The sequence below is a fragment of the Alexandromys fortis genome, unplaced genomic scaffold (genome assembly GCF_014885135.2).
Source record: "Alexandromys fortis isolate MF-2015 unplaced genomic scaffold, M_Fortis_MF-2015_v1.1 scaffold_145, whole genome shotgun sequence".
Lineage (NCBI taxonomy): Eukaryota > Metazoa > Chordata > Mammalia > Rodentia > Cricetidae > Alexandromys > Alexandromys fortis.
Genome location: NW_026068049.1, coordinates 4,496,768 through 4,510,795, shown reverse-complemented (window position 1 = coordinate 4,510,795; position 14,028 = coordinate 4,496,768). Strand labels below are relative to the sequence as shown.

General features: G+C 35.1%; 1 protein-coding gene across 1 annotated transcript in view; it reads right to left on the bottom strand.

Moving 5' to 3' along the window:
* Positions 1-7,739: 7,739 nt before the first annotated feature.
* LOC126486868 (cysteine-rich secretory protein 1-like) overlaps positions 7,740-14,028 on the bottom strand; it is a 25,267-nt gene continuing 18,978 nt past the window's right edge. Inside the window, exons 5-7 of the mRNA XM_050119381.1 lie at positions 13,501-13,595; positions 11,346-11,434; positions 7,740-7,867 (exon numbers count right to left, since the gene is read on the bottom strand). Of these exons, the coding sequence (XP_049975338.1) occupies positions 7,740-7,867; positions 11,346-11,434; positions 13,501-13,595 (312 nt within the window). The remainder of the gene's footprint in view (positions 7,868-11,345; positions 11,435-13,500; positions 13,596-14,028) is intronic.

Here is a 14,028-nt window from a genome sequence, read left to right as displayed (position 1 = left end):
ATTGTGTTTCTAATTTGTTTGTGGATACTCAAGCATCAAATGACAATTAGGCTTATCTGCAACACCTCAAATAAAAACCACTTCTGATATTCTGTGTTTAAAAAATTTTTTTTTAAAGTGGGAGATGTTAGAACACAGTCCAGTAAGAGAGTTGTATGAGAATTCTGAAACCTTGTGAGAACATGACAAGTAAATAAGATGGGAGTCTTGTGATCTCAGTTTCTTCAAAACAGATTGTTCTGTGGTTGTGTTTTCATATTCCTCCAGGTGTGGCAGGTAGGAGTGAGTCTTCCTTCCAATTGCTCGTTATTGCCTGCTGCTGTTACTCAACTAAATATTTAAACTATCCCTTATATGCCTCTGTAGAAAAATGCTTTCACCATATATGGCTTATTATTATGATTATACACAGGTTGAACTCATGAGAACTTTACACATGTGACCTTTCTAAATAAACCTTCAGTATATATTATCTGGAATAAGTTGGCTATCGCATGAGGTTTTATCAGCTCCATTCTCTAGGTAACACGGCCTCTAGAGCGGGGACTCTCTACCTCTGAGCTATTTCTCCAGACCTCGATTTACATTTTGTTTTAATACAGGGTCTCATTAATTGCCAGTGTTGCCCTTGAACTCACAGTTAGCTCAGGCCTGGATCTTGTGCCCTTCCTCTTTCACTCCTTGGGCTAGGTCAGGTTCTAGTTCACAACTCTGTTTCATTCTCCTAGTGTTATTAAAGAAAAACAATTGTAAACTGGACTTGGTGGCACATGTCTATAATCAATCCCTGCACTTGGGAGGGGGAGGCAGGAGGATCAGCTATTCAAGACTAGCTTTGCTGACAGAGCAGATTTAAAGCCAGCATGGGTTAGATGAAACCCTGCTGTGGGAACTGCTTCAGCCAATAGCCTTTAAGATACTGGCCCACTCTGGGCCTGGCCATATGTACTATAGAAACAGATGTAGGAACATGGGCAGCCCCTTGGCTGCTGGTTTCAGTCCCTGTTCCCTGCTCATGCAGAGGACTGCTGATCTGTGAGTCTATCCCAAAATAAAGAGACCTTTATTATACCCTATTCTGAACTAGTATGGGACTACTTTATTTTAATTGACTACACCTGACACCCAATGTGGATCCCTAGTTCATGCCTACCTGGACTGGCCTAGAAGACCGCAACCCAAAAGGTCTCCCACCCCTGCCTGCCTGGTTTGATTTCACCTAAATAGTGGGGTTTTTGGTGTTTGGTTGGTTGGTTTTTGCCAAAATCCCTCCGCAGCTGAGCTACCCCTTTGGTGGGCCCACTGCGCAACAACTTGTCTCAAGCAAAACAAGCTGAGGAGAGAAGGAAAAGGAGACGAAAGAATAAAAATACCCCTGCATGGCCAGCTCTTTCTGTGGCTGAGGAGATCCTTCTTAAAAACAATGCGTGAATTGTGTGCTACTCTTCCTAATTTATCTAGATTTGTTTCCTATCTCTATAGCAATCCCTACCTCATTTGATTGCTGGAAAAACAAATGTGGAAGCCCAATGTTAAAGAATGTCAAATCATTTAAGAAAATATTTGAGACTCAGATTAATTGTCTTCTTTAGATGTGGTTATAGGCAATCACTGTTTTGTCATTATTCACATTATTTACAAAGTCTTAACAACATTTGGAAGATTTAGAAACTGAAAGGCAAGTCATATATGTGTACTTAATATAACCCAATAAACAAGGTAATTTTTAAAAGTGGGTTTATTAGAGTTTGTAATTCCAAATACACAGGAGTCCATGATGGCAGAGCAGAAGCAGTAGGCGTGAGGGACAGAACTCAAGCAGGAAACAGAGAAAGCTCATTGGGATGATGAATGTCTTTAAAACCTCAAATCCTGACCCAGTGATGAAGACCTTCTAGACCTCCCCAGCCAGTACCACCAACTGGGAACTGAGAATCCAAATGCAAGAGTGGGTGGAAGAAATTATCATTCAAACCACTAAAGGGTGTAATACTAACACACACACACACACACACACACACACATTATAAAGCTACATTAAATGAGGTTATGGTACTGACACCAAGAGTGATGAACTATCTATAATGAAAATGTCAGTGTCAATCATGGGAAACCTTCCTCAAGTTCTTGCTTAGAGGATACAATTGTCCCCAAAACAATATGGCCTTCTGTCATTGCATGGATGATTTTTAGATATTAAAAAATACTGGCATTTCTGAAGACACCATGTTCTTTGTAAACAGAAATTATAAAAATTGATCTGGAACTAAAACTGGTAGCCTTCTACATGAGGACTATTTGTCATAATACAAGAAGATGGTATGCAAGCAGCCGAGGGAGAGAAATAAATCAGATGTCCTATGTAGCTATTTAGCTTATAAACCATAATAACTATTGGTTAAGCAAGATATGCTCAACAATCCAATCATGACATTTTTATCTATTGATTAACAAACAGCTCTCTAATTGGACATAAGTCTTATTCAATGAGAGAACAATCATATCTAATAATATAACATAACCAACTCGTTACAGATCTCGAGTTCATAGACCCTAGAAGAGAAACTAGACCTACCATTTTTCTAACATAATTGTATTCTAAAGATTTATCTTTACATTCAATAAAAATTATAGTATCACCTCTGATCAAGCAGACATTTTAGGGCAATACATGGAGACTATCGCAAAGATCCCAAACTGATAAGATTGTAAGGAACGTACCATGATGTGCCTAATACCAACTGAAACATGTTTAATGTGACTTCAAGCTAAACCTATAACTCGGGGAAATCCCAGAAATGGACCACAAAGATTATAAGAGAGAGTGGACCAGAACATCTGCAGCTTCTAGACATGACAGAAGATCTGTAGCCACAAAATTTCAACAATATGATTGCCTAAATAAGCTCAACATAAAGATATTACTAGCTGATATGCTGACAAGGATTAGAAATTTCTACAAGGTCCAACCATTTGGAAAGGTGCAAAAGGAAAGAAAATGGAAAACTATAGGTGGTCAGTGCTTGCTGAGAGAGAAGCAGTATGCTCCAGAAAAGAGATTCTGCATAGATTAAAAACTTCAAGTGGTAAGGAATGGACACAATTTCATAAAATCAAAATTAAATGAACACAATAAGTTGTATATTAACTGAAGAAAGAAGAGGTTATGTATTTTTGAGTGAGAGGGAAGAAACAAGGGGAGTTCAAAGGACAGGAATGATGTAGAAGCAATTCTCATGTATAAAGTTTTCAAAAAATATTTTAAATCAACAACAGAAGAAATAATACAATGCGTTTGACATAGTAGGACTATCCTGAATAAAATTCCTTCAAAATAAATTCAACTATATATACATATATATATATATATATATATAATTTTTTCAATTCCAAAAAAGAAAGGATGTTTCAATGTGTCAAAATAATGGATATAATAAAGTTATGATAATCAGTGTTAATTGTCAGCTTGACAAACTCTAGAATCACCATGTGATGGGCCACTGGCCATGCCTTCTTAGGGTAATTTGCTAATATTAATTGCTGGGAGAAGACCCATTTTCACTATGGGCAAGATTATTTAATGGGCATGGGAATCACATAAGTGTAGAAATCATGCTGATCACAAGTTCACATTTGTTCTTCCTTGTTTCCTATTAGTAGGTTTTTTCCTACTTCAGAATATTTGTTTTTTTTTAAAAAATAATTAAAAATAGAAATTTGAATATTAGTGTTTATAAGGAGTTACTCTTTCCTGATTAAATAAAATATTCAGGTTCAGTCTTTTTTACTTATTTACATTCAGGAAAGAAAACACAAGATACCAAAGGTGAATAACACACACATGCTATGGCACATATCCTTTTGTACACACATACAGGAACATTCACGCATATACACACACATAATTTCACAAAGCACACACACACAGAAATGAACATGATAGTAAATGTGATTTTAAAAAATCAAAAACAAAATACACAGATGATATTAATCATAGATGGTATCCAAGAGCAGGACAGCATAATCCCTAACATCGATCTATAAATATCGGGTCTTATAAGTACAGATAAGAGCAGTCTACTCTCTTCATCAGGGAATCTTCTCTTTGCATAGGGTTACTACAGAAAACCACAACCAACCAAAATACAGAGTTGTGGAGCACAGTCCCACACTAATGGAAAATTAAAAGAATGTAAGGAAATTCCATACGTTTTGGAAAACTAAACTTCAAGAACTGCCCACTAAGTGCTGTGAAAGATGTAGTACATCAGGAAAGCTAATTCATTTACAATGCATTGCAAAATATAAGCCATTTAGGGATATATTTGGTACATCTCTAATAAAACCTATCAATGTAGTCTTCACATTTGATCCAATAGACATGCCTGTTGGAATATACCCAAAGAATTTTAATATCATCTCCACACTAAATCCTCTGTATGAATAATAACAATTAATATCTTGGCTCATAACTCACAAACTTGGAAGTTGTCTAAATAACTATCAATAGGCGAATGGTTTAATGAACTTTGGTTAGTCTAAACAGCAGAATGTTATTCAGTGCCAAACCAAATTGAATGTTCAGGTTTTGAAAAAACAAGCAACTAATACATTCATATTATTAAATGAAAGATTCCAGTACTCAGAGGTGACATTCTGTATATTATAAATAATAGAGAAAAACTGTAGAAATTTTGAAAAGAATTGGGAGAGTGGGAGATATGGGAAAAGAAGAGATAAAACAGCAGAACTTGCAAGATTTTAAAGGCAATGAAAATACATGTCATAATACTTGAATGGTGGATACGATTAAAACACATGACAAAACCATAAAATGTATGACACCAGGAGTGAATTCTAAGACATAAGATAAGGATTTTAGATTACAGTAACTGAATATAGGCTCATTGGTTACAACAATTTTAGAATTTGGTGACAGACAATGAAATGGAAACACATATTGGTGGGCAGGAACATATGGGAACCTTATATTATGAATTTTCATAGTATCTAAAATACTCCAACAAATCTACTTAATCAAAATTTTAAGAAAGATAACAGGCATACGTGCTAGGATGGACATGTAAATGTTGTCCTCTGATTGCCATACATGTTCTATATGACATGAGCATTACATCCAGACACAGGAACATGTACGCATGCACACACACAGAGAGAGAGAGAGAGAGAGAGAGAGATGAAACCTTTAAAATCATTTTTCTGTATGAAAGTTTGAAACATGAAAAACTAAAAGCCAAATAAAAAATATCTATCACCTAAATTTGTCATAGAAGGACAATTAATGTCAAAAATTTAAAATTCTTTTGAATTTTTACTGGAGATTAACAAAGAATTGCAAGGACTGGGTAGAATCTCAACTAAAAACAACTAAAAAGATGGCTGACATTTGTGAGACATGGTCAAGCAGGGAAGACGTAAAGATCAGTTTACCCTGCCCTTTTGGCTTCCTAGAGAAAATTTTACTTTTCACCAGAAAGAAATGACCACTTCAAAGGACTTCCTGGGCTTTGAGGACAGGATATGCCAATCAAAATATTTTCTGCCCATATCAAAGCAAGGAACCCTTTCAACTTTTCATCTTATATTTTGTCTTCCTGAATCCCTAGCTTTAAAACAAATTCATATTAGTTTGAGAATTTCTGGTTGGAGACTCTCAAATTTCCAGAATTTCCAACACAGTATCTGGAACATTCTTTAAAAAGATAGAAAATTATACAAAAGTACAAGTAATGGAAAGATAGGGCCTGAATTTTTTTGTTATTCCACAAACCTTAATTGTCTAATGTCACAAATTAATTATATTAGTATGGATAACTTAGGTTCAAATTGTAAAACATAAACAAGTAGTTGTATTCAAATAGAAGTAAAAACTGAGTTGATTGGTTAACAGGACAAAATCACCTCACAGTGAAAGTAATGTTGCAAATTTTGACTACACTAATTTTAAGTTTTAAATTCTTTATTTTAACTAATAAAAAATTAAATACTTAATACTTAAATGTATACAAATATGACCTCTAATTATAAATTAGTATCGTTATGCAAGCCATTCAACATGAATCTACACAAAAGTGTATCAGACAACATTAATATATTTACAAGTATCTACCCTAAATGAGCACTGACCTTGGAGTTATTTGGTACTTTTTTTAAATTCTGTTGGGTTTTGATATAACGTCTTGGGAAATTACCTTTAAATTTGATAAAAACCCTAAAGTGATGATGATATTTTGAAATGATAATAATATTTTCTTAGTTCATTGAGAAGCTTTCATTTATTTTCTGTAAAATATTTCTAATTATCTCTCAGAATTTAGCCATAAGCTACAATTACCTTTTCATATTATAAAATGAACTGTCAAATCTGCATCATGTGGCTATGAAATATCAAGATTCTCTAATAACTTCAAGAATAAATATTTCCTTTAACAAATTTTAATGAAAAAGGTGGGAGAATAGCAGCAAGCAGTGTGCTACTAAATCCTCACAGTTCTGAAGCAAAGTCATAAATCCGTGTAATCAAAACTGTGAGACACATTGAATGGCAAGGCAACCTTTTAGTAAAAAGAAGAATAACAAATACCAGACAAAATAAACAAACATTAGGTAATACGGTTATAATGAATAAAGCAAACTGCTACTTACAGTGCTAGACAAGAAGGGTAGAAAAGAGGGCAAAATTCCTCTCCTTATGACACATTTCATTGGATTTATGTCTAATGTTAGATTCTATGGTATCTTAGAGTTGTCCCAGTTTACAGGATGTCTTAAGGTTGTGATTATGCAGGTCATCTAGGGTCCATGGGACTCATCAGTCTGTGTGGGCATAGAGGATGTATGATCTGAGCTAAGTCTGAAGGTTGGACATGGTATGCCAGGGTAGGGTCAGAAGTATTTGTCCAGTGGGCTCCATTATCAACTGATTATTGATTATCAACTGAGGTGTGTACTCATTAGTCAACTCTTGGAAATGCTAAGAACCTTAGTGTAAATAAAATTAGGTAAGCGGTATCATGAATATTGTAGTACCATACTGAAATAAATAAACCCCAAATCACCAAATCATACAGCTGAGATGGATTAATATGCAAATATTAAGATTTATTCAATTTTTAAAAAGAAACCAAGATCAATGGAGTCATTTGAAAAAGCAAATTCTGTTTATGAAGTTACATTTTAAAAGGGTACGTGAAATACCTAACAATTAAAAGGCAAATTAAAGTTTAGAATTTGAAACACAAGTTCTGAGGAATGTGAAGAGGAGTAAATACTGAGAAGAAATCAAAGAGAGCTAATGCACATTTGTTTTTGGAGATAGTTAGCTAGGTAGAGCTAGGAAAGGTGACTGAAAGCTACAGTGGAAGTATATGCTTTTTCTTTACTTCATTTTGCTCTGGGAACCGGATTATTGTTCCCAAGACAGAGTTTTAGTGACCTTAGTCATACAGAAAAACTACATATAATTGTGGATTTGAATCAACTCCTTAAATTCATCACAGAATTCAGAGGTCAAGTCCCAAAGGTATTACTGATTTTGTTATTTTAGAATATTTAGTTATAAATTATTTCTGCTAATTGAGACAATATAGAAAAATGAATCATTACTGTTTGGAATCATTTGAGTATACTTATACCTAGAATTTCCTGGTAGACTGTGACAAGACTAAGCTGGGGAGGAGGTCTTCCTGCACATGGCCCAGGTCCTGGGCACTAGAAATTTAATGAATTTTGTCTTCACAGTTGCATGAAGCTTTGCAGCCTTCTTTAGTCAGTTCATGTTCACAGCTTAGCGATGCTTTCAATTCTGGACAGTTAGAATACTTATCTTCATAGTAACACCTGTTTGCTGAAAAAAAGAATAGAGATATTCATTGCTTTGTTATTATTTTCCTCTACCAACAGTGACAAAATAAAACATGAATGTGGAGAAAGGAATTGAGTAAATGGATGAATTTCCATTAAACTGAGGCTTTGTGAGATGTCTTTTAGTAGAGTTGATATATTTCTTCACTCAAAAAAGGCTTAAGAAAACTAACTTGAGTGATTCTTTGAGCAGCTGAGCTACTGAGAGTTGAGAAAGATGGCTCAGCAATTAGGAGTCTTCATTCGTTTTGCAGAGAAACTGGTTTTGATTTTCAGCATCTACATGGTAGCTTACGGCCACCTGTAACTTCAGCTCCATGGAACCAAGTGTCCTCGTCTGTCCTTCATAGTCATGGGGCCCAAATGTAGAATACATAAATATATTCACACATGTACAAACAAATATTTATAAACATGAAATAAAGAGAAATATTTTAAAAAGAAACTCATTATTTAAAATGTCAGTCATTATGCAAGTACTTTTTAAACTTAAATACAGCTAGTATTCAAACCCTATATTCTCAGCAAAGCAAGTTTTATTAATATGTTCTAAAGCCACTGTGTCTAGTAACCTCTTTATGTGAAAATACTGAAACACTGAGCATTAAATCATTCCATAATGTTCTGCTGTCCATGATTGCTCTAGGCATAGCTTCCATCTTTCATAATAGTGAAGGTTATCTTATGAAGACAGATACTTGGAAAAGCAGATAGTGGAGAATTTGTTCTGGGTATTAGACATTCATATTCAAATGCCCTCCAGTGACGACAAACTAAAGAAAACTCATTCAAAATTCACTGCCGTACAATCTTTGTCATGCCTTTGACGTACATCTATAGCTCATGAACCCACATTTAGCTCACCCAGTCTCAGAAAATTGGAAATTCATAACAACTAAATCATTCAAAATAAGAACTTGTTTATCTTTTGTACTTTTGGTATTATTTGTTGAGACAGAGTCTAGAGTGTATCCCAGGCTAAAATCAAGCCCATACCATTGTACCTCTGCTAATTCCACTTCCAGAGAAACACCACTACAGACACATGGCTTGAACTCTTTCCCTCTGTGTGGTGGTTCTATGCAGGTCCTACAGCCAGCAGGAAAACCAAACCAAAACAAAACAAGGGATGCATGGAAAAGATGAGAATGAACGGCAGCCCAATTTTATTGTAACAGCTGCTGGGCTAAGTCTCCTAGAGTCTTGCCCAGATCTTTTTACTTTAGCCATATTTAAGCACAGCAAAATTTTGGGGAAAAATGTTTTCTGATAACAATTAACTCACTCCACTCCCAAGTACACAACAATTTAAGACGTGTTTACACTGAGATTCTCTACAAAGTACTTCTGGCTTCTTTCATAAGAATGGGTACTGTTGACTCAGAGATAGATTTAGGGTCTAGGGAAATGACTGAAGTAAACATAATGCCTTGTGGGTGTCAGAATTGGCCTGGCCCTAGATAGCATACAAGTCAATTAGGGTGTTGTAAAATAAAGGTGACATCACTTATAAGGATGCAATTTATGGTCTAAGATCAATGCTCAAGATTTACAGATAGGGGTCTAGGGTAAGGAGAACACAAATTCTGGATGATACAGCACAGCCTCTCTCATCTGGGAGCAAAGAATCACCAGGATGTAAGACAACATCATTCCTGACATTACAGAAAGAGTAGTTATGCACCTCATTCCATTGAAGAGATGAACTATATGTCTAACTTTCCTGCCTTCTCGAGTGCTTATCTGTATGCACAAGACTTTTTTGCCCTCTACACCTATCCACATATATACATACACACACACATATGTGTGTGTAGATATATATATGTATATGCATGTATGTATGTATATATTCATCAGTACTGAACAAGCATTTAACAACAATGTATTATTATTCCTCTCTATATAACCCATTTTTGTAACGTTTGCACTAATAACACAAAAACAACTAGCTCTGAATCTATACTTCCTCGTTGGATCTTTCATCATGTTTTTCCTAGAGGCTTTTTGGAGGATGTGATTTCTATTACACATGGGAGATGGCAGCAGAAAGATCAGGAGATTGAGGTCAAACCAGATTACACGGTAATTTCTAGGTGAAATTTGCTAGTGTAGTTAGACCCTGTTTCAAAACAAACATTAGCTTAAACCATGAATACATAAATTTTAAAAACTACTAAAAAGAAAATAAACTTTTTCTTTCTATTTCTGTTAAAGTCTTTCGATTGGTTGTTTGTTACTGATAGGATAGACCCCATTAAAAGTACAGTCAGCAGAGCTGAGTATATTTGCTCTTTCTTTTTTAGTTTATAATCTTAATATCATTAGTACTTTGAACTTTATCCATACAAATACACAATAAAGAATTCTAAAATTCATTGGAGAATGCAGAAAATCCCAGCGAATTGCCACTAGCATCTACCATAATAATTTTGATATTATATTCCATTTTCATAAACACCTTATGTAGCCCAGGTTAACCAAGAATTTGATCTATATTCCAACCTTGGTTGGAACTCCTGATTTTTCTTCTGCTCTCCAAAATGTTGGGATTACATTTATTCTTTGAATTTATATCCCTAATATACTAAAAATGAAATACCATGACATTCATTTTGCCCCCTTCTTGTGATTAAATGATAAAGTTTTTAATGAACTTACATTATGTACAGATTTTATTTAGAATCTAAAAGTGCACAGAAAATTGCAAAAATAAACCTAACTGGTGATTAAGTAGAAGGACTCACAGGACAACTTAGGGCCAGTGAGATAGGTCAAAATAAAGGTACTTGCCACTAAACTATTTGAGGTCAGTCTCCTACACCCATATCATTGAGGGGGAGAAGCAATTTACATAATCGGTCCTTTGACTCAAGACACAATCACACACAGATGCCATGGCATACATGCATTTTCCTATACATATACAGAGAGACATAAGTACACATTCACAAATAAATAAAAATGTAACACAACATTGAAATGATGCTCTGGAGGACCTTAGGAATTTTTTGTGTTAAGTTTCTTGGTGGGCAAAGAATTGTAGTATCTGTCTTCCTTCTCTGGCCTGACCTGTGTTCTATTACCTCAACTACTTAGATTTGTATTGCTTTCTCTTCTTAAAATGCCAAACTTAATATCTTATTGACTAGGGGATAAGAAAATTCGCTTTAAATTTTATTGAACTACATCCACAGAAATATTTCTCTAGACTCCAATAACAATAATACCAATATTGATACAAGTATGCACTGTATCTTCACAGTTTATGTTTCTTTATACTACATAAAGTATCATGTTTTTTAATGACAAAAGTACACACACCGTAAACAAAGGAAAATTCGTAATTCAAATAAATGATGTTAAGTACATTTTTGCCTCTTGAACATAAGGCCATGCTATGAAATCTTAAAAAAGATTGTCATTTTATGTTGTTATATTTGTATATTAATAACACTTACTGCACAGTCCATTGTCACAGTCATTAGGACAACTGGCACATGGTTTTCCTTCTGTGTAAGGGGTGTATAGCCTGTTCTGTAAATTACCGCTGAAATTGAAAAGCAAAATATAAAATATTTTTAATTTTTCTCTGTATACTCTAATGTTTGCATATATCACACACATATACATATATATATATACACATAAACATATATATATGATTGCTATTAAAAGCGTTAGCTACACCATATAAAAATCTAATGTCTAAGAGTATTCAGATATAGATGTGAAATAAGGAGATAATGAATGCCTTTTCTCGTCAACCATGTTCTATTAACCTGAGCAATTGAAATACGATAAATAAGAATCTAAAGGTTTAGAAATATTTTAATGTAGAAACATTCTCTTCATTTCCTCATGAACCTGGAAAATTCCTAAGACAGTGGAGAACAGGATGCTGCTTAGGTATAAAAGATGCTTTCTATAGAGACAGTTAGAAAAATGCTATGATTCCTGTCTGATTCCTACAGTATGGGAGAGGTCTCCATGATGATGTGGTGAGGTTCAAGAATTTAAGCATAGGAAAGTTTGGGGTTTTCTGAAGGTAGCATGTGGGTATGAGACTTTTATGTTTATAAAAACTGAGAATGTTAATTAGAAAAACACTTTACACAAACCATCTTAACAGTGCAGTATTCTGATAGTGATCAGCCTGTGCCTCGGGAGGATCATCACTTCACTGACTGGCATATGAAAATAGAGAAGTCAGAGTCTCCATTGTGCTAAGCGTGGCAGGCGTGTGCACGCATTCTCCAAAGACTTTCAACAGAACCTCTCTTCTATATAATGCTCTACGTGTTTGAGCAATCTTAAAAATGAAAAGTCATAAAGTATTGTACATGTTCTGCCACGTGCTTCTCGTCATTATTCATCTGATTCTTCTAGGGGCCAGACTCCAGGTGCCTCTCATTAGACCAGACAGCTAGTAGAGTGCTATGGCTTTTTTCTTTGTATTTTCTGTAATGCCAAAAGAAACATTCTTGAAAATTCTTTGACAACTTTCCTTTTCAACTGAGATGCCACACCTTCTGTGTCACCCACAGACAGAGTAGAATCTCTTAAAAGGCTTGATTTGAAAAGACCCTCTGACTCATGTTATGTAAGTTTCTTGTATTGAGAAGATACAAATAGACACAGAGAGATGTCTCAGCAGTTAAGAAAACATCTTTCTCTTTTAGAAGACTTGTGTTTGGTTCTCAGCACCCACTTCAGGTGATGTACAACTGTCTGTAATGCAGTCCCAGGTGATTTGATGCCTCTGGTCTCCATAAGCATCTGCACCTATGGGCACATACCACACAAGGACAAAGATACATGCAGATATAATTTTTTAAAAAAGTGGTTTTTCGAGACATGGTTTCTCTGTAGCTTTGGAGCCTTTCCTGGAACTAGCTCTTGTAGACCAGGCTGGCCTCAAACTCACAGAGATCCACCTGTTTCTGCCTCCCGAGGGCTGGGGTTAAAAGTGTGAGCTACCACTGCCCAGCTATTTAAAAAAAATTAGGTCAACATACATATTATGAACATATATTCATTTTTTCATGGGAATTTTTTAAAGAGCTCAAACATCCATCACAGAAGGTAAGTGAATTTCTGTCTTCAAAATTAAGTTCTACTGAACATGATTTTCAGAATTTTTAGTACATTTTGAGGAGAAAATAATTAAGAGTTTAGCTTTCTTAACCATTGGAAATATATTAAAGACTTCTCAAAGAGCCTTTGAAGTCTAAGATTTAATAAATTCTTACAGGTATAAGGTGGCAGGGGCTGGAAAGAAGGTTCATTGGTTAAGAATTTTTGCTGTTCCTTTAGAGGATCCAAGTTTGATCCCCAATAACCATATCAAGTAGGTCATAATCACTTTAACTTCAGGTCTATGGGATTCAATGCACTTTTCTGGTCTTTGTGGGGTATTGTGCATATGCATAAACAAAGCAACAAAAATTAAGATTAGAAAAATAACAACTAGGCTAGGCATTATTATGATTTTGCAAAAAGATAACACTCTTGGTAATTTATTTCCCTTGGCAGTTTACATAGCACCATCTAATACTATGAAAGCTAGTCTGCAGGAAGGAAACTTCCAGATGTCAAATTGAAGTGGATACTTACAGAGGACAATAGTGACAAACGTAGTGATATCTCACTGGGTGGATAGGGCACTCAGCAACTCCACATCCAACTTGGTGAGAAGAATTCCAAACTAGCTATATACTCAGAGATGAGGATAAGGCACGTGCCATAGAGGAAAATAATGTAGAAAAACAAATAGAAAATATAAATTTAAAGCACTGATGCTCTACTTTGTTTCTAGAATCCTTATGAGCATATTTAAATTATTGAATCAATCTACAGATGTTAAAACAGCCTCAAAAGGCTGATGCTGGTCAGCTCGTCTGGCAACATTAGATGGAGTCACCCAGTGGAATTTATGGAGGCTGACAGTAGCTTCAGCTCCTTCTCAGAGAAGCTGTTCTTTACTATCTTTGACAGTTTCCAACATGATGAGGATGCAGATGTCTGGGCTGAGGCCAGGAAGCTTCATGGCACAATGAAAAGAATAAAAGAATCTACAGACACCAGGAGGACCTTGGTATGATGTGGAATTTCTCTGACACTGCTTTCAACCATTCAGGTTTA